At 32.4% G+C, this 26,555-nt stretch overlaps 2 protein-coding genes and 1 long non-coding RNA gene across 3 annotated transcripts; all 3 read left to right on the forward strand.

Annotated features, from left to right (window-relative positions):
- Window positions 1–9,398: 9,398 nt before the first annotated feature.
- LOC101253233 (zinc finger CCCH domain-containing protein 53-like) lies at window positions 9,399–10,334 on the forward strand. Its single transcript, XM_010329068.4, has 4 exons — window positions 9,399–9,642; window positions 9,739–9,918; window positions 10,011–10,196; window positions 10,286–10,334. Exons 1-4 carry the CDS (start codon window positions 9,548–9,550, stop codon window positions 10,332–10,334), a joined length of 510 nt encoding a protein of 169 aa, XP_010327370.1. The 5' UTR covers window positions 9,399–9,547.
- Window positions 10,335–12,272: 1,938 nt separating this feature from the next.
- LOC101247375 (agamous-like MADS-box protein AGL29) lies at window positions 12,273–12,827 on the forward strand. Its single transcript, XM_019216035.2, has one exon. The coding sequence runs from the start codon at window positions 12,273–12,275 to the stop codon at window positions 12,825–12,827; it is 555 nt and encodes a 184-aa protein (XP_019071580.1).
- Window positions 12,828–17,976: 5,149 nt separating this feature from the next.
- Window positions 17,977–26,534, forward strand: LOC138339006 (uncharacterized). Its single transcript, XR_011211971.1, has 2 exons — window positions 17,977–18,789; window positions 26,191–26,534. It is a non-coding gene; the product is annotated as an uncharacterized lncRNA (long non-coding RNA).
- Window positions 26,535–26,555: the final 21 nt, after the last annotated feature.

Genomic DNA, 26,555 nt, shown 5'->3' on the forward strand with positions numbered 1-26,555 from the left:
ATTTCACTAATTATTAGTTTGATTGTTTGACTTATTCAGATTTATTCCTCTTAAATAAACATTAATTTTAAGGGATCTATTATTTTTAAATAGTAAGTACATTAGTACATTTTCTAATTTCATGTTAAATAGTAGATTTATTTTTATTTGAGCAGGTGCAAACTTTTATTTAGTTACTATAAAATAACCAAAAGATTCTAGTATTGGAAAATATAATCACTATAGTTAATTACAAATTGATAAATTTCATCTAGAATATTAAACACCAACTCACCTATTTAAATTAACTTTTAGATTAATTTATCTTATTATATAATCAAATTTGGAATATAACATTAATATAAATTTTCCTTGATAACTTTAAATATCAAGAAAAAATTTGTTTTATTGGGATATTTGCCAAGTACTTTAATGACCAATGTGAAATTTCTGTATATAAATATGCATGATATTTCCTCTTTATAGTACACATATTTTTAAGAGAGAATTAACTAATAGCATATTTTAGTATATTCTAACATGGAGCATAAGAAGACAGCAGGATGCCAAAAAACTTCATTGGCGAAAATAGAGAATGAATCTGCTCGACTCACCACATTCTCTAAACGACGTTCTGGCTTATACAAAATAGCTTGTGAACTTGTTAGAGAATGTGATGTAGATCTTGGAATTGTTATGTCTTCACCGAAAGGTATACCTTATTCCTTTAGTAGTCAAACCTCTAATGTGGTCATTAATCATTTTATAAATCCTACAGCAAAATTAAGTTCAAGTGACCACCTTGTTGCTTCAGAAGCACGCAAAAGAGTAAGTCAATTTAATGATATTTTAAACGAATTGGACGAAAGAGAAAAAATTGCAAATGAAAAGTTAGACCAAATGAATGAGGCTAGAGATCTAGGTTGGTGGGAGTCCATAGATCGATTGAATGTTCATGATGTAATGAAGTTGGAAGCATGGCTGAATTTACATTGAACTAACACTTAAGCAGCTAGAAAATGGAGCTTCATCCTCCTCACAAATTCCATCAGATCATGCAAATATCTCACCAAATGTCTTCTAGACTAATTATCTTCATATAATATTATTTATCAAAGTCCTTTCCTTAATTTTTTTTTTGTTATTTGTTATTTTGTTTCAATTATGCTATTTTATTCTTGTACTTTGTAGTTTGGAATGATATTTATTGAAGACATTTATATTTATGATTACCCATTGTCTCCAACAATGTTTGAATTAATACGCAAACTAATATAGAAACCTCTCAATTTATCTAAAACTATGTTTTAAGCACGTTATATCAAAAAAAATTATGAAAAATAGAGGACAAAGAGATATATGTGACTAAAACTTACTAAAATACAAAAGGATATAACTCTTTGTGCCGAAAGAGTTTGATATAAATCAATATTTAAAGGAGAATTCAAAGTCTTCAAATCTTATTTCAAAAAGCTCTATAAGTTCAAACAAGTTAAATTCATATTTTTTGGATAACATAAAAAGGGAATGTAATGCAAAACTCATTCAAGTACATTTAACAAGAATGCTGGTAAAAGATATTGACCGAAGTTAAACTTTGGTCAAAACATTAAAGTTGAAACACCTAATGACATAAATTTGCATTGGAAGCCTCGAGGCCCAAACGAACCATGCCACTAGCCCAAATTGGCCTTAGGAGTTGATGGAACCTACGAAAATCGCATTTGATACCTGAATTTCAAATGCTGACTAAAATCACCCCTTTCGCTTAAGAACTTCTATAGCGAGAAAAATTTGCATAAAACTCAAATGAACGATCCGATGATCGAACTGTCTGTCCTATAAAGTCATAAATAACTTGAGGTCACTACAGGATCATCACATATTGATAATACAATCACACCTTAAAATAAATTTTAATACTTCATGCTTCTATCGCATAGAGATTCAATAAATGTTATTATCCAAAAATGAATAATTTATAAAGTAGTAAGTGGGTTATTTACATCCTAAAGTGTGTAAAACTGATGAAATGATTGTCGGCTACATTAATTAATCATTGGATGAAAAAAGTAAGAAATCTAGTGAATTTGTTTGAAAATTGAAGTCAATATCATTTTATGAATTCTAGTATAGATTAATTAAAGTGAAAGTACATAACTTGTTTATTCATATGCACGAAACAATGTAAATAACTTCTTTTTTTTGTTTAAACGGAAGCATCATCTTTTTCTCATAAAAATCAAGAACAATTCTCGTATAGGATAACTCATGTCATTTGAAACTTAGAGAAGTGGACCTTTCTTTTAAATTTTAATTTGGTAGAATTGAATTATGCAAAGAAAGGATAATTCTTTCCTATAAAAAAAACACTACACATACAAAGAGAAATCGAGACAAAGAAAACAATTAGTTCTATATGTACTCCGTAGAAGGATGATGAAAATCAAGATTAAAAGAAAAGGTAGTTTCTATACTTATATGTAAAATTGAAAGCTTTATCCCATGAGAAGAAAGAACAGTTTTGGTCAAGATAAGACAAGAAGTCGAAGTTGACAAATATATATTTGAAATTCAATTGGTTGACAATAAGGAATCAACCATTCGAAGTTTATGATAATGGTACAATTTCAACAAATATAAATCAATGAAAACATTAAATTTCAAACTCTAATGTTTATGTCGCCAAGATTACAACCTAGACGCGACATGGTGCCTAGAGCCACATGACATGGAATAACACAAGATAGCATACATAAACAGAATAAATTAAATGGAAGAAATAAGTCTTAATATCCATCATATCGTAAAAGAGAATCTTATAAAGAAAATATACACGAAAATCTACAAACTATGTGAAAAGTCTCAGTCATAAATGAGTTGCTAGGACAAGTCCTTAGATAGCTCTTTACTATTTGAAACTGAAAAGGAATAAAGTTGAAACTCATAAAATTTATGTCCCCGAAGCAAGAGGGTTCACCAAAGAAGTGCAAGGTGAGGCGATCCTGTACTAACCACATCCAGAAGGATGTGCTTCAAAATCTATATTATGAAATGCGGTCGGTACTCAAAATGTATTGAGTATGAGAATAGTTCACTACCATGATATTAGGTAATGCAATATCTAGAAAAACCAAAAATTTTGGGATGTATCTAAAATAACTGATATAAACCACGTGAGTTCCAATATGCAGTAAATCTGCTCCCACACCAAAAAGAGAGTGTCCCACTTGATAGGGTAAGAAACATAAAATATGAGCTAAGGTGGATACACTAGAGATTGTGTCACGACCTGAGCCTACATCATAGACGTGGCTGAGACTCGAGAAAAAACCCTTATATTATACAAATACCAATGGAAAACTAATTAACTCAATCATATATAAGCATCAAACTAAAGGAATGCTAAATCAATAGTATATTATATCTCAATGTCTTAATTCTGGAGGTGTTATAGTTTGGTTCATTTAAAGTATGTTATTTTATGTAAATGATTTAGTAAGGTTTTTTAATGTAGACTCACCTTGATATAGCTACTTTGAAAGATGGTTTCAAACTAACACTTATGCGTGGACTCAAAATTTTCTTTTAAATTCCTTTTTTGACTACGATTCTAGAAATCTTGTTTCACTTTTCTTCCATATATTACTTTATATGATTTTGTTGGAATCCCTTTCATATTCGGTACAGTCCACGAATTGACCTCGTACATTTTTGTGCAACATCCTTTTATGATGTAAATTTAGGTGATCGTGCCTAGACTAGTGGCTTGTTGGAATGCAACATTCAATCAGCACTCGGCGAGTTCTACTAATTTGGGGACTTCATGATTTTGTTTTAGTTAGTTCTTAGGAATTGTTTATTTCAATCAGCACTTGGAGAGTCCTCCTTATTTATTTCATATTAAGTAGCCCTATATTAGCTTTATGCAAAGACTAGTGATATAGTGTCATGGATCTCTTAAATTTTTATTGTTCAGTCTTGTGTTAAACATAAGTTTTAGCTTCTGCTATAGTTTTCATAAGTATTGCTAAGGAATGTAACTAAAAAAATACTACAATAATAATGTTCCTCCAACTATTCAAGAACAAATGTTCTCTAGTGGTGGATGCCATAAGACTTATTTCCGTCTAGCAATATATGAATTACTTGAATATGTATAATGACTAATTATCATGTCTTATAAGACGATGAAGGTTATATCAAAATTCTTAAAAGATTTAAAATATTTTTAAAAAAATCCATTGAGTATCCAATGATTCTAAGATTGCTTAACACAGGGAAAGAAACTATTCAACCTCAAGAAAATAATTAAAAATGTCATGTATTAGTGCAATTGGTGCACTTATAAATTGTTGGTTATATATATATATATATATATATATATAGTTATGTGAAGGGATTTTCATAAAGCTAACAAAGCAAGTGACTCAGCACATAAAAGATATGTTATTTTCTTGGGAAAATGCGCAAGTACCCCCTCAACCTATGCCCGAAATCCCAGAGACACACTTATACTATACTAAGGTCCTATTACCCCCCCCCCCCTAAACTTATTTTATAAGTAATATTCTACCCCTTTTTAGCCTATGTGGCACTAGTTTGAAAAAAAAAAGTCAACCATTGTTGGGACTACAAGATAGTGGCACGTAGTCTAAAAAGGGGGTAAAAATTATTAATAAAATAAGTCCAGGGGGGTAATAGGACCTTAGTATAGTATAAGTGTGTCTCTGAGATTTCGGGCATAGGATGAGGGGGTATTTGGGCACTATCCCTATTTTCTTTGAGAAGAAAAAAATGAGCTTTAATAAAATTTGGGTGATCAATATCTGAGCCAAAAATGATTTGATCATGTAGATGCAAAATATTATTTGATTGGCATGAAGCTTGATCACAAATGAGTTATTTGTTAACATATGGAGGCACAAAAATATCTTGGCATTCAAAGAATCAAACATTGTTAACCACTTCTTCAGATCATGTAAATATGATATTTACCTATGAAGTAAGTTGGGAGTGTCTCTGGTTGGAATCAAGGTCTATCATATTCACAAAATGTGTAATTTTCCTATTTTTGATAATATTCCTGTCACTATATACTAAAATAATATATATAACTCAAATGAAGGGAGGATACAATCAAAGGAGATCAGACAAAACATATTTCACCAAAATTTCTTTTCACACATGATCTTCAACAAAATCTTGAGATAGACGTTCAAAGACCCGTACAAGTGATAATCTTATAAACTTATTCACTAAGGATTGTCAACATTAATATTTGAGAAGTTGTGATATAAGATTAGAATGCATCATATCCGAGATATCAAGTATAATTTTTATCGAGGGAGAAAAATATGTGTTGTATTCTTTTCCTTAACCATGATTTTACCCCAATTGGGTTTTTCTGGTATGAATTTTAACGAGACAAAATTCAAAGCTCATGAAAAGATGTGTGTACTCTTTTTTCTTCACTCAGAATCTTTTACCATGAGGATTTTTCCTCATAAGATTTAAGCGAGGCATATTATTTATAGACATCTAGGGGGTGTTATTAAATTATATAGTATGGATGTTCACTACACCAAGAAGTTACTACATTACTTCCCTTCTTTATGAAAATAACCTCCGTCTTTATGATCATTATTCTTGTAAACATTCATCTTCATAACCTCCTCCATTATATTCATATTTATAACTAACCTTTTGTATGCCTATATGTAAAATTATAAAAAGAGGCATATATCGAGGCATAAAGGTTCATATTGTACACACTTCAAGATTTTGTGAACACTCAAACACTTGGAAAAAATAAAATTATCTTATATTATTCTTCTTGTCTTATATTCTTTTTTTCTTTATCTTTATATTGTTCTTTTGTCTTAAATTTTACAACACAATAAAATATTTGTCAAATTAAAAAAAAAATTGTGCTTGTAAGACCATCAATCATAATCATATACAGCACAAAAGAAAACAAAAGCAAAGTAAAGTCAAATGGGAGTGGAAATTGGTACAAAGAAGGATGATAAATAGAGGAAGTTCCCAATTACTAACACGCCCCGAGCTATCCTCCAGATGTAAACACGAGATCTAAGATTACAAGTGACACCAAGATAACTCTGAAATTGACATATCATAATCATACCAAACTAATTTGAATAAAGAGATACTACGCAGAATCTAAAATAATGATAACTGAAAGTGGGGAATACATAACTAGATTGAATATATATGAAATATACAAAAAGTTCAATAATAATTGAAATATCAAGCTCAAATCTATAGATGAACTTAATAATATGTTTGAAAAAGCCTTTACTAACTAAAGTTGCTAGGACATGCCCCAACTAACTCTAGAAAAAATTAAAACTCAAATGAAAGACTAAACACGTAAAATATGTATGTTATTCTCGAAGTATGAAGACTCACAACTAAAGCTGCTTGGTACAGATCGAAAATCGATCTATGAATGATCTGAATATTAAGTATCTTAACCTACATCATGAAAGAAGGTAGCATAGAGTCTGCGTCAATACATGGAATGTACTGAGCATGCCAGATATAAATATAGCTAAATAAACATATAAACTGAACAAAAAGGAATTGATCAATGACATAAATGAATTGGGTAAACTTAAGTTTGTACTCTTTGACTATCATTTAACCTTGTCTGAAATTCTTTAACTCATGAGCTTTAGCCTCTCTCAAATATCTTGGAAAGAACTTGTCCTGAAAAGCTCCAATAAAACACTCCCCAGTTACAGGATCTGCATCCACACTCTTGTTTTCTTTCCACAGAGTGTACAATATGTGAGAAACATCCTTAAGCTAGTAGGGTGCCAACTCTACCCTATAATTACCAGTCAATTGCATCACTCTAGAGATTTTCTTAACTTCATCAATGAAGTTTTGTAGGTCCTCACCAATCTGCGACCTTATAAACTATGGAGGATACATCCTAATAAAATCTTGAACTTTGGTTGTTGCTGATCCAACATTAGCATTAGTAGAAACTGGAACGTGCTATTGTTCTGGTTAGTAGTCATACACTGAGCCAAAAGATGAATCGCATTCCAAAACTCTACATTCAAAACCTCATGATCTGAGACTATAGGAACTACTTTAGAATTGCGTGCATTAGGATTTCTTAAGTAAGCTTTACGAGGAGACATGATCTGAAACGCATGACAATGAATTAGAAAGAAAATCATACACACGCACACGATAATAATAGCCAGAAAGTAAAGTTCTTTCTAAAACACTTTGTAGCCTCACTCTCATTATCAGTGGTGCACTTCACACCCATGAAAGAGACTTTACTTACTGCGACTTTTAGGCATCATATGACTCTTGAACCTAATGTTCTGATACCAAGTTTTCATGCCTTGAGGCTACCCCTTTGATGTAAACACATGACCTAGTATCATGAGTGACCCCAAACAAACCCTGAAGCTATGATATCATAAGCATACTAAAACAATTTGAATAAAAAGATATTGTGCAGAAACCAAAACAACGGTAACTAAAAACAGGGATTACCTAACTAGTCTGAATATATGAAATATACTAAGAGTTCAATAATATCTAAAAAAATCAAACTCAAATCTAAAGCTGAATCTAATCCTATGTCCAAAAATCCTCTAATAACTTAACTAGTTGGTTTGCCCTCAGATTAGCCTTGAAAAAGTTAAACTGAAATGAAAGACTAAATACAAAAACATGTATGTTTCCTCAAAGTATATTGACTCACTACTGAAGTTGTTGAGTATAGACCGAGAACCTATCTATGTATGAGATGGATGTTGTACCTGAACCTACATCATAAAAGGATGTAGCACATAGTATGCGTTAGTACTTGGGAAAGTATTGAACATGCAAGATATATAATATATCTGAACAAACATATAAACAGAATAGAGCATAACTCAGAAACGATGTTACCTAGACATGATAATCTGATCAAAAACACTAGAACAGCTAAAGCGCAATGATTTTCCAAAGTTATAGAAACCCTAGTCTAAATATGATGAAGGGAACCAGTAATCTGACTGAATTCTAGGGACCTACTAGATGAAATGAACCCACTAGTGAAATTCCACATACCTGATGATGAAATCTACAGGGAAATCCTATGATTTCAGGGCTGGAAGTTATGAACCCTGCTTCCTTCTTGGAAGTGTTTGGGTCGCCTCTTTTCTCCTTTTTTCCCTAAGTGTGATGATTTTTTAGTGAATGAATCGCTTAGGGAAAGATCTGACCAAGTTACTACGCTTAAACTACCAAAACTATGTACTTTAGAAATCAAACGACGTAGTTCAAGTGCCCAACGCATAGGGGAAAGGAGACCGTCACTTAATTTTGACAAAGTCCACCCACGGAGGGACCTACGATCCGTGGGTTGACCTACCAACCATAGGTAGGGGTCATCCATTAAGTCTTCTCGATAGGGCTTCACTAAAACAAGCAGAACTTTTTACTCTAAGACGGAATTTTAGCAAACTCGATGGTGTTGAAATAAGATTCAATTATTTTTCTTTTGGTAGGTCATGTGCCACCTAATTCCTTTTATGTAAAGAATTACAACCGTTTGAAGTTGATACAACATCAATTTGCCTCTAGCAAGCTGCTAACCCTCACCTACCATCAGTCATACCATTCGTAGGTCCAACCACAAACCGTATTGGTTGACTGTGGGTGGGATCAGAGACTATAAAAATTTGGGCCTTAACGATGGAACCCCACCTATGGTCTGTGGTTCGTTCCGTTAGCACTGGAACCAGATTTTCTTCGTTTTGTGATCAGATGTGTTATAATTACAAATGATTGAAATACAATGAAGATTCTTCAAAAGCCTTTTGATTCATCAGAAAACAACATAACAACAAAATTTAAAAAAGATTTAAAAGTAATCATGAAATTATCATGGAGAAAGCACTACTAAAAAAAGGCCAAAAAGAGACCTAGAAATGGAGACCTCAAAAATAGGTCAATATTAAGAGACCTCATGAGGTCGCTATTTAAATTAATATCTTTTATTTATTTTTTTAATGTAGGAGAGACCTCGTGAGGTCAATTTAATGAATATTTTTTTTACCTCACTTATTTAAAAATTTTAAATTTTTAATCTAATTCTCATAAAATTAGAGACCTCATGAGGTCTCTTAAACAAAACCAAAAACCTAGCCAAAATTAAAATAGCTCTCTTTCTTTCCTCTCTCTTAATTTTTCGTCGACCGCCTCTCTCTCTTTCTCACTGACCTCGTCGACCCTCTCTCTGTATCGTCTCTCTTTCTCGTCGACCCTCTCTCTCTGTATCGACCCTCTCTCGATGTATCGTCCCTCTCTCTCTCATCGCTCATCGCCAGCTCTCCGCCGCCAGCAGTCGTGCTTCAGCAGGTGGAGGTCGCGCCGCAAGAATGGAAGTAGTTGTAGGTTCCTTCATGGTGCTGGGCCTGGTGAAGGTGAAGTTGGGTCACCAAACAAGTTTGAGATGATGGAACATTGACAAGAACATCTCAGATCTAAGTCTGCTCACCAGCAAAGACTAGCCACAGCTTCTCAGCTCATGGCTTCTTCTAACTTTCCTCTCTCTCCCATGGCTGCTAACAAATGCATGAACTTTCTTCAGCAGCAACAGTTGCAGTCTGCTGAAAGCCCAAGGTTTGAACGTCACCCCCCTCTTTTCTTCTTACTGTTTTTATGGTATTAAAATTTTTTTGGAACTTTGGACTGATTCTTGATGTGAAATTTCTACAGGGCAGCTGCTGCATTGATGATGGGTGATGACATGCACAAATTGAGCAGAAGTCGTTTTGAAAGAGGGGATTTTGGACTGAATGGTGGAGTTGGAATAACAAATCCACGTTCAAGGCAAATTTACTTGACATTTCCAGCTGATAGTACTTTCAAAGAAGAGGATGTTTCCAATAATTTCAGGTATTATTGGTTTGAAAAAAACAATGTATTAAAGTTGTTCCCCTCATTTTGAAGTTTTGGTTTCTTTAATCTTATTATTCTTGATTTTCTAGCACTTATGGGCCTGTTCAAGATGTGAGGATTCCATATCCGCAAAAGAGGATGTTTGGTTTTGTTACATTTGTTTATCCGGAGACTGTGAAGACCATTCTTGCCAAAGGAAATCCTCATTTTGTATGTGATGCTAGGGTGCTTGTCAAGCCTTACAAAGAGAAGGGCAAAGTCCCAGAGAAGTTTAAGTATTAATCCTTTTTATCACAACTACTTACTTATTGTGAAGTTTATATTCTTTAAATTGATTAATTTGATGTTGGGATTGAAATTGCAGGAAGCAACACCAACAGCAACAGCAGGAAGCAACAGCAACAACATATTGATATTTGATATTTGTTTTGTTGCAGAGAATGGTTTTGCACTCAATTATGGATCATTTTGTTAACTTTATAATATTGTGATGGGAATTATTTGTTTTGTGAATACATGATAACGTTGGAATGTATTATATAACTTATGGATACCATGGCTTTTGTTTAATATATAATTGTGTTGAAGTGAGTTGCAATTGATTTGATTTGGTTACTGAATTAAAATGATAGGTGATGAGAAGCCGCAGAAATAATAATTTTCTGCCAGTTTTTTTTCCAGAAAAAGAGACCTCATGAGGTCTCTTTTTTGCATTAATTATCCAGATATTTCATAATAGAGACCTCATGAGGTCACTTTTTTGCATTAATTTTTCCAGATATTTCATTATAGAGACCTCATGAGGTCTCTATTTACCATTTTCTATTTTATAAATGCAGAAAAGAGTCCCTTTTGTATTAATTTTTTCAGCTATTTCATAATAGAGACCTCATCATGTCTCTAATTAACATTTTACATTTTATAAATGCATAAAAGAGATCTCATGAGGTCTCTTTTCTGCATTATATTTTCCGTAAATTTCATTATGGAGACCTTACGAGGTCTCTAAAAATAAATGCAGAAAAGAGACCTTATACGGTCTCTCCTTTAAAATAATATAAAATTAAATTAAATAATATCTTAGCGACCTAATGAGGTCTCTTTATTAAAATATAAAATTAAATAATATAATAAATTTGTGACCTCATGAGGTCTCTATATAAAAAATATAAAATTAAATTAAATAATACAATAGTGACCTCATGAGGTCTCGTTTTTGTAAAAAATCAGATAATTTGTTGGTGACCTCGTGAGGTCTCCGTTTGGCGACCTCATGAGGTGTCTGTAAAAAAGTGACCTGCATTTTATTGACCTAGCGTTGAGGTCTCTTTTTCGGTCTCTTTTTGGCCTTTTTTTAGTAGTGAAGGAAACTGAAATAGACCAAAACAAATTTAAAGTATGAAGGGTAATTTTGATGTTTAGTGAGTTTATCCCATGATAAAATATGATGAGATTACTATAAAGTATATACAGTCTATAGGTAAAGATAAATTATCCCGATATTAATTATTAATCACACAATAAGTTATCTCGAATTGGACAACTAAAAATAAATTAAGTGGCATCATATTTTAATTCCGAGACTATATGTTGTTATCCCTCACAATAATCTACCCCTTAAAAGTTTGGAATTGATAAAATAAAAGGATCTAACTTTAACACAAAAGACAAGGGTTAATTTACAAACTTTTAACACTATTAAAAGTTTGCATTATTAACTTCTTCTACCTAATACACTTAAATTACATAATTAGTATGCAAAGATTAAATAATACATGAATTACGCATACCTGCAAAAAATAAATGATAAATGAATTACGCATACCATTATAAATTTACTAATTATTAGTTTGAGTGTTTGACTTATTCAGGTTTATTCCTTTTAAATGAACATTAATTTTGAGGGATCTATTATTTTTAAATAGTAAGTACATTAATATATTTTCTAATTTCAAGTTAAATAGTAGATTATTTTTATTTGAGCAGGTGCAAAATTTTATTAAGTTACTATAAAATAACCAAAATATTCTAGTATTGGTAAAATATATTCACTATAGTTAATTACAAATTGATAAATTTCATCTAGAATATTAAACACCAACTTACCTATTTAAATTAACTTTTAGATTAATTTATCTTATTATAAAATAAAATTTGGAATATAACATTAATAAAAATTTTCCTTAGTAACTTCAAGTATCAAGAAAAAATTGCTTTTATTGGGATATTTGACAAATAATTTAATGACCAATGTGAAATTTCTGTATATAAATATGCATTATATTTCCTCTTTTTAGTACACATATTTTTAAGAGAGAATTAACTAATAGCATATTTTAGTATATTCAAGCATGGAGCATAAGAAGACGGCAGGACGCCAAAAAATTTCATTGGCGAAAATAGAGAATGAATCTGCTCGACTCACCACATTCTCTAAACGACGTTCTGGCTTATACAAAAAAGCTTGTGAACTTGTTAGAGAATGTGATGTCGCTCTTGGAATTGTTATGTCTTCACCGAAAGGTATACCTTATTCCTTTAGTAGTCCAACCTCTAATGTGGTCATTGATCGTTTTATAAATCCTACAGCAAATTTAAGTTCAAGTGACCGCCTTGTTGCTGCAGAAGCACGCAAAAAAGTAAGTCAATTTTATGATATTCTAAACGAATTGGACGAAAGAGAAAAAATTGCAAATGAAAAATTAGATCGAATGAATGAGGCTAGAGATCTAGGTTGGTGGGAGTCCATAGATCAATTGAATGTACGTGATGTAAAGAAGTTGGAAGCATGGCTTATATCTGGTGAATTTAAATTGAACGAACATTTGGAGCAGCTTGAAAATGGAGCTTCATCCTCCTCACAGATTCCATCAGATGATGCAAATATCTCACCAAATGTCTTCTAGATGAATTATCTTCAGATATTTATCAAAGTCCTTTCCTTAATTTTTTTTGTTATTTATTATTTTGTTTCAATTATGCTATTTAATTCTTGTACTTTGCAGTTTGCAATGATATTTGTTGAAGACATTTATATTTATGATTACCCATTGTCTCCAACAATGTTTGAATTAATACGCAAACTAATATAGGAACCTCTCAATTTATGTAAAACTGTGTTTCAAGCACGTCATATCAAAAAAATAATATGAAAAATAGAGGAGAAAGAGATATATGTGACTAAAACTTACTAAAATACAAAAGAATATAACTCTTTGTGACGAAAGAGTTTGATATAAATCAATATTTAAAGGAGAATTTAAAGTCTTCAAGTCTTATTTCAAAAAGGTATATAAGTTCCAACAAGGTAAATTCATATTTTTTGGATAACATAAAAAGGGAATTTAGTGCAAAACACATCCAAGTACATTTAACAAGAATGCTGGTAAAAGAAATTGACTGAAGACAAACTTTGGTCAAAACATTACAGTTGAAATACCTATTGACATAAATTTGCATCGAAAGCCTTGAGGCCCAAACGAACCATGCCACTAGCCCAAATTGGCCTTAGGAGTTGATGGAACCGACGAAAATCGCATTTGATACCTGAATTTCAAATGCTGACTAAAATCACCCCTCTCGCTTAAGAACTTCTATAGCGAGAAAAATCCGTATAAAACTCAAATGAACGATCCGATGTTCGAACTGTCTGTCCTATAAAGTCATAAATAACTTGAGGTCACTGCAGGATCATTACATATTGATAATACAATCACACCTTAAAATAAATTTTAAAACTTCATGCTTCTATCGCATTGAGATTCAACAATTGTTATTATCCAAAAATGAATCATTTATAAAGTAGTAAGTGGGTTATTTACATACAAAAGTATGTAAAATTCATGAAATGATTGTCGGCTACATTAATTAATCATTGGATGAAAAAAGTAAGAAATCTAGTGAATTTGTTTGAAAATTGAAGTCAATATCATTTTATGAATTCTAGTATAGATTAATCAAAGTGAAAGTACATAACTTGTTTATGCACATGCACGAAACAATGTGAATAACTTCTTCTTCTATTTTGTTTCAACCGAAGAAAAATTATTACCGCACAACTCTCTAAGAGTTTTACTAAGAGTTTTCTGGTACTCATAAAACCCATAAACCCATGACTACCAGGACTCTTAACAGACACTACGAATCTTCCCGCTTCCTAGTAATCAAGAAGCTTCACTACTGTTGCATGATTGAGAGGGTTGGTTAAAATATCAGCAGCTTGGTCTTCACTTTTGCCGTAGACAACATCAATGATCTTATCCCTTTGTGAGATCTCTCAGGAAATGAAATTTCACATCAATGTGTTTGCTCCTCCCGTGCAAAACTCGATTTTTCGGATTTTTTCAGATGTTCGGGTTTTTTCGAAAAAGTACTCATAGAAACATATAATCTACTTGTACTTCAAATATTTCATTAGTCCTACCATAATGCAACTATCTAAGTTATTTCACAAGAAAATAAAAGTAATTATGATATGATTGATTACCCTAAAATATCCAACAAAAAAATAATAATAATTTTTCTTAAAAGAAATATTGCAAATTAATAAGTAATTATGAAATTGATCATCATTTAAAGTACTAAAACATGCTAAAATAAGTTTAGTAAGCATTAATTACATGACTAAATATTAAAAGAAAGTAAAATTAGATCATGTATTTTAATTGTCTAAATCTATGTAAAACTAAAAAATAAATATTCAATATTATTGTTATTCTTAGTGTTGAATTGATTTTCTTTTGCATTAATATTACTCCCTCCGTTTTAAAAAGGATGATCTAGTTTGACTTGAAACAAAGTTTATGAAAAAAAGATTTTTAATCTTGTGGTTCTAAATTAAAGTTATGTTAAATGTACTAAAATGCCCTTTAATCTTGTAGTCTTAAACATGCACGTGGAAAGTTAAAGTGTAAGTGTTCCTAAAAAAGAAAAAGGGTCATTCTTTCTGAAACAAACTAAAAAGGAAATAGAGACATTCTTTTTGAAATGTAGGGAGTACTATGATTTTAATTTAAATTTCATTATAATTACTAAACATGTATAAACTATAATCTTTATTAGATCATTAAGAATTCTAACTTCCAAACAAGAACAATTATATTAAAAGGTAAAAATTATATAAAAAAAAGTATAAGAGATTTAAAAATCATATCAACGTATGTATTTTTACTATAAAATAAAATTTTACAAATAAATATATAATGCAAGGTTGGTTTGGTCTCGGGTTGATTTTTTGTAGTTGAAACCAAACCAACCCAAATATAGGCGGATTTTTTTCAACACCAAACATAGTCAAACCAAACCAAAAGTCGGGTTTTTTTCGGTTTGACTCGATTTGCGATTTGGTTTGATTTTGTGTGCCCCTATCTTATAGTCTTGCATCCATGTAGGTCATCTTCGGACACGAGGAACAACTTTCACTGCTTCGATAGGTTCTTTTGTAGGTGGAAAAACCTCAACAAATGGAGCAGCAGTTGCTAGAATTTCAGACCTTGGAGCTACATCTTCAAATTCATCATCACATAGAACTTGACTAGACAACTTTTCATCCTAGTTCCAAGTATTGTCTTTATCAAAAACATCTCTACTACTCACTATCTTTTTTTCAAAGGATTCAATAGATTGTACGTTTGGTTGTCTCGCTAAGACCAAGAAAGACATACTTAACGCCTTTATCATCAAGTTTTTTACTCTTTACGTCTGGGACATGTGCATAGGAAATGCAGCAACATTTTTTGAAGTGATCTACAGTCGGTCTCCTTCCACTCCAAGCCTTCTCTGGTGTGATATCTCAAAGAGCAAAATTAGAACTTATATTTAAGATGTGGATTCTCCAATTTACTGCATCCAGTCAAAATGCCTTCAACACTCTTCCATGAGCCGACATGCTTCGAACCATGTCAAGAATGGTTCTGTTCTTTCTCTCCAAAACACCATTTTGTTGAGTTATATATTCTGTTGTGAGCTTTTTTTTATGCCACAAGATTTACAAAATTATTAAAATGTCTTTGAGCAATATTCGCCTCCACGATTTGTTCGAAGGCTTTTTTATGGTCTTCCCTGTCTCATTCTCAACAAGTGCTTTGAAATATTTAAATACATTAAAAGCTGTTGATTTTTCGAGCAAAAAATATACCCAAGTCTTTCGAGAATAATTATCAATGAAGGCAATAAAAAAAATTTTGCCTCCGTTAGAGATTGGTGTTATTGTCCCACAAATGTCTGAGTGAACTAACTCCAACATCTCTTTTCTCGCCATGACTTGTCTTTCGGAAATGGAGACTGGTGTTGTTGACATCCACTTTTGACCTACTCTTGTACGATTAATTTATGAGATTCTTAATTCTCAAACAAATTCCAATAATTAGTTTTATAAAAAAAAACTATTTTTGAATAGTTTTGTCATTTTTTTTAGGTTTTATATAATAAATTTTACATGATTATATATATAATTAATATATTTTATGATTATTCAAAAATCGTCTAAAAGAAAAAGAAGAAGAAGAAGAGATATTAGTTTTAGTTAAATATTTTGACAACTAGTGTGGTTTAAGTAATAATTTATTTTTATTTTTTTGTGTTAGTTAATTGATAGTCGAATTAACTATTTTATTTTGTTAAAATTAAAGAAGGCTTGTTAATTAATTATATTTATTTGTCTTTAACTTTATTCATTTATCCAATAATTTGGCTAAATGGGTATTTTTCTTTAAGTCAACTTTGGGCACAAATTAATTTCCAGCCCACTCCATTTTAACTGGATCCAATTTCTATTGCAGCTGGCACAAAATTGTTAGCCCAACAACTTTAGTAAATTATCCCAAATTCCCACCACCCCAGCCCAGTTTATACCAATTACCCCACCCATCATCTTCAAAGAAAAGTCCCAAATTCCTAGTGTACTGTTAGGATCGAAAATAAGTAGGTGCAAATGCGGAAGCTAGCAAAGCAAACCTCGAAATATCATGAGTAAGAAGACAATGAGAAAAATACTAAAAGACACAAAGATTTAAAGTGGTTCGGGCAATCGACCTACATCCACAAAGGAGATGAGCAATCCACTATAAATATGAGAGTACAAAATATAGAGAGAAACAACCTCAACCAATTAACTCGAAATACATGGGAGGTTCACACAAGTGATAACGTATCAAGCTTGTGACCCATAAATTCTACCCCTAACCAAAACTCTCAAAGTCATTAAGACTACATTGTGAATGTTGATTAAGTTAGAAGGAATATGTCTCTATTTATAGAGTCCTAAACCTTTTCCTACTATAAAAAGGATTAGTCAATCCAAAACTTTTTCCTAAAAGTAAAATCTATTTATGGTAAGAAATCAGGGCAAATAAAACCCAAAAAATCTCCCCCTTGGCCTGAATTTCGGACAAAATAAATTTGTCCACTTTCTTTACTTAATCTTCACCAACTTGCTTCTCCTCTCCATAATCTCCTTTGCAAAATTTATGTCTCAACACATAGAATCTGTCTGAAACAATTTCTCCAACAAAATCTTCATTACTGTCAAAAATGATTGCGACTAGAACTACACCCACCAAGATGAACACCTCTTTCTAACCTGGTTCAATCATCGATTATCGAACCACTAAACCTGACTCGATAATTGAATCTGGCTCTGATACCACTTGTTATGACCAAAAATAAGTAGGTGTAAATGAGGAAGCTAGCAAAGAAAACCTCGAAAGATCACGAGTAAGAAGACAATGAGAAATATACCAAAAGACACAAAGATTTAACGTGGTTCGATCAATCAACCTACATCCTCAAAGGAGATGAGCAATCCACTATAAATATGAGAGTACAAAATACAGAGAAAAACAACCTCAACCAATTCACTCGGAATACATGGGAGGTTCACACAAGTGATAACGTATCAAGCTTGTTAGAAGGAATATGTCTCTATTTATAGAGTCCTAAACCTTTTCCTACCATAAAAAGGATTAGTCAATCAATAACCTTTTCCTAAAAGGAAAACCTTTTTATGGTAAGAAATAAGTGCAAATAAAACCCAACACGTACAACATCCTTCAAAATGACGAGAACAGTAGTGCAAGTCAAAATACGACAGTTTAACACATCGACAACAAGCGCGAGCTCGGAGCTCGCAATGGCAATGCGTGAACAACACACACGTCTCATCTTCCCAAACGTCTCTCTGAACTCGTCCCTTTCCTTTTTTTCGGAGCTCGTACAATTCCAGCTGCTAGACTTGTCCTTCACATCCAGGTGGGTCGATCTCTGCAACTCATGGGTACCGGCATTAAAATCAGATGGTTCTCATGAATCATCAGTTGCACCCCTGCAGAGAGCTGAGAAATTCATACTATTTCCAGCTATTTTCCCTGGGTTTGGAGATAAGATTTGGGATTTTGAATTTCGTAAAATCTTTTGGCTCAGACGATTCTACCCTTTTCCCCCCATTTCAGAAACCCTAATTCTTCCCCTATATAAGGTCTCTTCATGTTCTTGTTTTAAAAAAAGATTTTTTTCTTTAGGTTTTTGGGGGAAGAAAATTGTTTAAAAGGCAGAAAACGGAGAGGAGAGCTACTATGAAGTGGGAGTTTTCTTTGAGAAAATCAATAGAGCTTCTTTGGAGTTACGCTTTCTTTAAGCAGAGAACACAAATATCTTAAGTATAGTGATCGAAATATACACATAAGTACTCAGAAAGAAAGATATAGTCGAGTTTCCCCCTACATTTCCTTTATATTTAGTTATTGGGTTCTCCGTTGAGTTGTTCGAAACTCGAAACTTTCTTGAGTTCCTTGCTATTGTCTATGTGACATTGCGTGGTGAAGTCATCGTGTCTCAGCTCGTCCTGTCCTAGGTATCGCTGCTTGAAACAAGGTGACATGCTCTCCCTTTCTTTTCACTTATTTATCGACAGTCTCATCACATGTGATTGAATGCAAATGCCTGTTATTGTGCCCTTCATCTGTGTTTTTCTTGTGAATATGTGGCTTACCACTCGACTCTTAAACTTCAAAAAATCTTTCTCGTTTTTTAGTATTTTCCAAGCTTGTTTTTGTTTAATCCCTCTGTATATAATGATAAATTAGTGTTTCATTGTTTGTCTCATTCTGAGTGAAGTGTTATCCCTTTAGCAACTCTTTTTGAGGTTCTAAGGTGATAAACTCTGTTGGGTTGCTGATCAGGTCTTGAATGTGTGTAATTTTAGCTACCACATTTTGATGTTCTCATCATCCCAATGAAGTTTATAGCGTCGTTTCGATTTGTAATGCATGACTATTTTCTTTGGATTATTAAAGATGTTCAAGCTTTTTCTTAACTGCAGTAATATATATATTGTACCTCTTTTAGATAAATTTTATTGCACTTTAGTTGAAAATTGAAGTTCAAGATTTCAGGCTGGTCAGTACAAAGTATGCAAGCGTTTCCGATCTCTCAATTTTCTTAATTCCCGTTTTTGTTCTGGCTCGTGTTCTTCTTGAAGAAAACTTACCCCTAGAACAAGAACCAGTTCTTGTAATTTTGTCTAGCACAATAAAACAAAGATTTATCGTGGAAACCTTCCTAACTCAAGGAACGGAAAAACCACACCGAAGTTTTATATTAATTCAAGATTTACAACTCAGTTAATCAATGAATCTAACTCTAAACTTCTACCCTTTTCGATTAACTATAATCGAAAACTCTCCACTCAACAAGAAGTCAAACTCGCTTCTTGTTTACAAAAGCTCTCAACTCTTCTTAACTCTAACAACCCAAGAAGTCAAACCCACTTCTTGTTTACAATTCTCACAACCTCTCTCCCAAGAAGTCAAACACACTTCTTGTTACAATTCTCTCAAGATTCAACTCCCAAGAATTCAAACCCACTCCTTGTTACAAATCTAGGAATTATTACAACTCAATAATAAACCTAGAACAAATCAATAAAGAGTAATAATCCTAGACTTTAATTGATGAAACTTCAATATCCAATAGTTCTGAGTGGAACAGGTTTTGTGAACCTGGTCCTTATGTTGATGTGATGAAGGTGAACCTGGTCCTTGCGTTTTTGTGACGAAGGCCTGCGTTCTTTTTCAGAAAATACTGCTCTCAAGATGATATATTTCGTGAATACGCAATACCTATTGTTCTGGCTTTGCTGGAAAAATTCTCTCAATTTTTGTGATTGCAAAGACGTTTTTTCCCTTCAACTTCTTGATCCTTTTATAGATTTGATTTGCCTTCAACTTCTACAAGGAAAGGAATTACAAATCCTTTTCCTTCTTAAACTTGTCTATATTTACTTCTTTCCTTATTTGACTTGAATTGTAATTTCTTTATTTCTTTCCTTCTTTGACTTGAATTGCTATTTTTTTATTTCTTTCCTTGTTTGACTTGAATTGCTACTTTTTTATTTCTTTCTTTTTTTATTTATTTCCATATTTGTTTCCTTCTTTTCCTTCTTTACGATTCTGCGCTTTTTCTTCTTTGCCTCAATATTTTTTCTTCTTTGTCGCAATCTCTCATAATCATACACATACGACACCATGCCTTCACTTTATCAATCATCAAAACTACTTTATTTGTTCTACTACTTCCCAACATTTTCCCCCTTTTTGATGATGATAATCAATAATTTATAACACATCAAGACTATTTGTTAGTCATCAAAACTACAACTCTTTGTCATCCATCAAAACTACAAACTTCATTCTTTCTCATTTCCCAATAATTTCCCCCTTTTTGATGATGACAAACTATGCATATGTCTATCCACATTATATAATTTTCCCATTTTGGCATCATTGAAAACCAATAAGTAAAGAACCCGAATAACATTCAATGAGTGCAATATCATTTTTAACTCATAGTCACTTGGGAAACACTTTCAAGTACACTTCTTCTAACAAAATGGTTAGTTAATCTGAGGATATTAGTCATCTTAAGCTCATACACAATTAAGATCTTCAATGAGAAACGAAATAAACAAGTATATACCAGTTTATGCCTTTAATAAAAAAAAACATATGATATCATGAGTATGAGACAGACATAAGCACATCAAAGAGTCAAAGAGTCTAAAATTTGAGGATGAGGATTGGGACAAAGATTACTAAAGTAAGGAAGAAAGGGATGTTTACTGCCATTGATAATTTTTTTCAGTATGCCCATTGTGCACCAGCTCCTTCGTTCTGATCAGCTTTCTTAGAATGTGAAATTTCGTCAAGAGAAATATGAGGTACATCATCAATTTTTCATTCCTCCATGAGTTTTTTTATTAGCCTTTTACTTGATAGCATTTTGAAGGAGTACCAACTACCAGTAAGAGATTCATCACATTTTGGTGCACAAAGAGATGTGTTTATCAATAATGAAAACAAGCAGCAATTTGTTTGTGAGAATTATTCCCCTTGAGAGATAGACAGGTTATACACTTGGAATGGATGAAATATCAATTTGGAGTTTGTGAACCTAGTTCAGATGTGGATGGTAAAGCAAGGTTCCCCCTAAATTAAAGCATGAGTGACTTCAACACTGAGATTTTCATTATGAGAGCAGTTTGAGATTGAACGATGCTTATTGTCAAAGAGGGTTCTTGGTGATTTTTAAGAAAGTTGAATTTTTGATGATTGACCAGGTTCATTAGTGCTTATGTTTGACCCAAACTCAGGAAATTCATGCATTGAAAAATGATGGTACATACTAGGGTATTACAGAGAAACCAGGTTTCCTTTTTTTTGTTTCTCCATGATTTACTTAATGGTGTTAGCAAAGAGTAGAGATAACATCCGCAAACTTTCTAAACATTGTTTGAGATGTGATTGGAGTGTGTACCTGTTACAGTACAAGGTTGAGTTAGCAGATATTCATTGTATAATTATTCAAGCATAAGATTATTCGCTTACTAGCATATTATTAAAGGAAATCATGATAATGCATTAACTTGTTTTGATAAGACCATGCTTTGATTGATTTTTCTCAAGTTCTTCATATTCAAGGCCTTCACGAGAATGTTGCATCATCATATTCTCTCATATCAAATGAATCTCAAGCTGATTCACAGAGAACTAACTCTTGTCAATTTTCAATACCTTCTAATGAATAACAAGGACCATGTTCACACATTGAAGTTTCCCCTAAAGGTGTACCATACTCTTATTGTCCCAATTGTTCTAATATTCCCCCATCTCCAGAACCATCGATTAGTAGTAATTCATGTTGCAGGTACATCAATGATTGTTAGATGTGAACCAGGTTTATATGTAGGGTTCCCTAAATTTGCATCATCAAAGATGTTTGATATCATGTCACTTTCTTCAACTTTTTTTTTATCTTGTCTCTTTCATTTTTCTCATCCTTTTCAAGGAATAAACTGCCTCCTTGAAAATCAAAGAGCGAGAGAAATTTTTTTACCATTTTTAGCACCTGTTTAGAGCATGCATTATTCATGTACCAAGTTGGCCTTTTCCCTCCCACCTTCACCTGAAACACTAGTCAAAGATTAGTCTTGGGAACCCAGATTAACTTGGGCCCCTTTATGTGAGTAAAAAATGAAAAAAATTTCTTCTAGCCCATAAAGGCAAATAACAAAACCTTTTATTTGGAGCCTTTTTATTTGGAACTAGGTTCTTAGCCGTATCAGTCTTTTCCTTTTTGGAGAACTTAACATTTTTCTGAAAAGACTCAAATAAAGCTTTACATTGATTCTTTAAATGACCTGAGTTTCCACAATGAGTGCATAAACTTTTGAGACATGTGAATAGTGTGTGACACAATATTATTCTGTTTTTTAAAATCTATCCCACTTCGACTAGTGGTTTGTCTTTCTTGAATCTGAGTTAAAATTTCAGAGGACCTGGTCCATCTAAGATTTCGTTTATGATCAAGATTTTTTTGTAGCAACCTATTCCTTTCTGTTAAAGCTTGACAATTTATGGTTAACAATTTTATTTTTTCTTCTAGAGTTAATTGAAGTTCACTAGCAGAGTTTTTGCCTTTGTGACTTAACTCTAAGATTTTAATATATTCTTTTAATTTGTTTTGAAGAAAGTGATTGTGTTTCTCAAGATTGTCATTGACTTCTCTTAAGGATGCATATTTTTCCATCATTTGTTCTCTTTCAGAATTGATTGACTGATATGCATCTATTAGAGTACTCAATGAGGACTCTAGTTCCTTTTTAGAATATGATTCAATATTTACTTTGATGTGATGAAAGCTTACCTTGCTTTGTTTGTCATCTTCTTCATCATCTTCAAAATCTGTTTCAGCAATGAGTGCAAGAAATTCATATTTATTTTATTGTTCTATTGCAAGTAGTGACTGATTTTCAAAACTTCCATCCTCAAATTCTTCTTCTGATAAATTCCCCATAGCGGCAAAGGCTCTTTTCGTTGAAAGATACGTTTCTTGATTGGTCATTCTTCTGTTTGTGGGAATGTACTTATCATTCTTGATTTCATTTTCTTTTTCCGAACTATTCCTCTTTTTTCTAGAGCTTTTAATGGACAAAATTTGACAAAGTGATCCAGACTTCCATACTTGTGACATACTTGATCTATTGGATTTTCAATGAATTTTTTAGAGTTCCTTCTGTGGAATACTTGTCCCTTTTTTAACATTCTTGAGAACCTTTTGATTATTAAAGCAATGTTTTTGTCCTCAAAATTTTCTTGTGTTGTGCCTGTAAGAACAAGGTTCTTCTCTTTTCTTTTGCCATAGACCAATTTCGTTTTCTTTTTTTTTCTTGAGTTCATAGGTCATGAGATTTCTAATGAGTTCATCCATAGCTAACTTAACTAGATCACGGGCTTCAGTAATGGCTTCTACTTTGCTTTCCCAAAATTCTGGAAGAACACTCAAAAGTTTTCTGACTACTTTCCCATTGGGAATTATTTCACCTAGTGAGTAGATTTCATTAATGATAGCAGTGAACCTGGTATGCATCTCTTGATTGTTTCACCTTCGAAATAGTTCGTATTGTCTGTTCAAGTTATCTATTTTAGACTTCTTTACCTGAGTTGTTCCTTCATGCTTAGTTTGCAAAGTTTCCATATTGCTTTTGCATCTTGACATGATGATATTCGATTGTATTCATCTGGACCTATTTCGCATATCAAGATCTTTTTTGCTTCCATTCTTTTCTATCTTTTGGTATTTGAGTGGTTCCATCAATTCCATTTTTCATGGGTATGGTTGGACCGTCCAACACGACTCCCCGTAAGTCTGGATTTTCTCCTAGTAACTGATCCATCATGCGATTCTTCCACCGCCCATAATACTTTCCATTAAACAGTGGTAGTCGAGTTTGAGAAGCTCCTTCTGGTGGTGTAGGTGGTGCAACCATTGATCCTTTTAAAGATGTTAGTATTTTAATGAAAAGACCTGTTCTGGTACCAATTGATGAAACCTTACCCGTAGACACGAACCAGGTTCTTGTAATTTTGTCTAACACAATAAAATAAAGATTTATCGTGGAAACCTTCCTAACTCAAGGAAGGGAAAAATCACACCAAATTTTTATATTAATTCAAAATTTACAACTCAATTAATCAATGAATCAAACTCTAAAAATCTGCCCTTTTCGATTAACTATAATCGAAAACTCTTCACTCAACAAGAAGTCAAACTCGCTTCTTGTTACAAATCTAGGAATTATTACAACTCAATAATAAACCTAGAACAAATCAACAAAGAGTAATAATCCTAGACTTTAATTTATCAAACTTCAATATCCAATAGTTTTGAGTGGAACAGGTTTCGTGAACCTGGTCCTTATATTGTTGTGATGAAGGTGAACCTCCTTGCGTTTTTGTGACGAAGGCCTGCATTTTTTCTCCAGAAAATACTGCTCTCAAGATGATATATTTCGTGAATATGCAATACCTATTATTCTGGCTTTGCTGGAAAAATTCTCTCGATTTTTGTGATTGCAAAGACGTTTTTTTCCTTCAACTTCTTGATCCTTTTATAGATTTTATTTGGTTTCAACTTCTAGAAGAAAAGGAAATACAAATCATTTTCCTTCTTAAACTTGTCTATATTTACTTCTTTCCTTATTTGATTTGAATTGTAATTTCTTTATTTCTTTCCTTCTTTGACTTGAATTGATACTTTTTTATTTCTTTCCTTCTTTATTTATTTCCATATTTGTTTCCTTCTTTTCCTTCTTTACGATTCTGCACTTTTTCTTCTTTGCCTCAATACTTTTTCTTCTTTGCCGCAATCTCTCATAATTGTACACATACGACACCATGTCTTCACCTTATCAATAATCAAAACTACTTTATTTGTTCTCCTAATTCCCACCACTTCTGTCCCGAACTTGTTTGATATTCGTTTAGTCTGATTTAGTTCTGAGTTTGTCATTTAAAGGAAATCCTATCTTTGATTGAATAATCTGAAGCTTTATATTTTTGTAAAGTAGTTATCTGTTAATGTTTATTCTTTATATGGTTCGGGTAGCAAAATATATATATATATATATATATATATAGCATGCTTGATATTTTATCAACTTTTGTTGTGCCTAGTGAGTGTGAAACATATAAATACTTGTGAATGGCGTCGTTTATCCACTGTTGTTGACTTCCCTTTTTATCAAACAGATGTATTTCCTCCATTTCTTCTTAACTAAATTGATGCAGCCAGTGTTTGTTTTGAAATGCCCTCTTTTGAAATTTTATTTGGGTTATCCTTATATCTTAACATCTTTAATTAATCCCTTATTGATTCATGATCATAAAGTTATTTTCTTTAGTTTTGAACAAGTGAATTGCTTTAGTATCCGTCTTGCTCGTTCTAACATATTCATATGTTAATCTTGACTTTGTTTCCCACAATTTATTGATAGCAAAATTGGTCATTAAGGTCTTATCTTGGCTGTAGTTTGCTGGACAGCTCTAAGTCTTACTTCTAATGAATAATCCTCAATTTTTTATTAAGAATTGTTGACTTATTTATCGCCGAAAAGAATCAGTAGCATGATATTCATTATATTTCATTTTATCGTGCTGCTTAGTCTTGTGAAAAAGGGGAATTTTTTTTTAATTTCATTTTTTATTATTTTATTTATTGTGTTGTGTTCATGATGAATAATTTGTGTCTTCTTCGGTCTTTCCTTTAAAATTGTTGTTGTACAGCATGTTCCTTTATCCTCTGTTGGATTGTTCGTTAGCCTCCTCGAATTAGTGTGCTTGTATTTTGTAGTTTGATTTTTCTTTTCCACTCTATTCATATTGGATCATATATTAATTATTTTTTTCTTCTTGTTACGCCATATGAAATCCGTCCTAGTTCGTCATGAACTCACGTTCCCCTAGCATTATTGGAGAGTCGTAAAGACTCATACTTCCTTCTTCGAGTCAAGCCCATGAACCCAACGAACAGGTCTCGAAGTTTAAAGGATTGAAGAAAGTCGAAGAAGTTGGATTGGAAGACTCCAACTTATTTTTTTCGATATTTGTATTTTTATTTGTAATGGGCATAAGCCCTTGTCATCTTTTACTTTTCTGTATTTACTTTGTATTATTATTTGCTTAGTCTAGGGCAGTTACAAAAGAAAGAAAATGGGTCATAAGCCCAAAACAGGTGGATCCAAAAATCGATCAAGGCGAACAGAACCTAGATTTGGACAGAAATCTCTCTCCCTCTCTCTTACT

Source organism: Solanum lycopersicum, chromosome 10, assembly GCF_036512215.1.
Source record: "Solanum lycopersicum chromosome 10, SLM_r2.1".
NCBI classification, from domain to species: Eukaryota; Viridiplantae; Streptophyta; class Magnoliopsida; order Solanales; family Solanaceae; genus Solanum; species Solanum lycopersicum.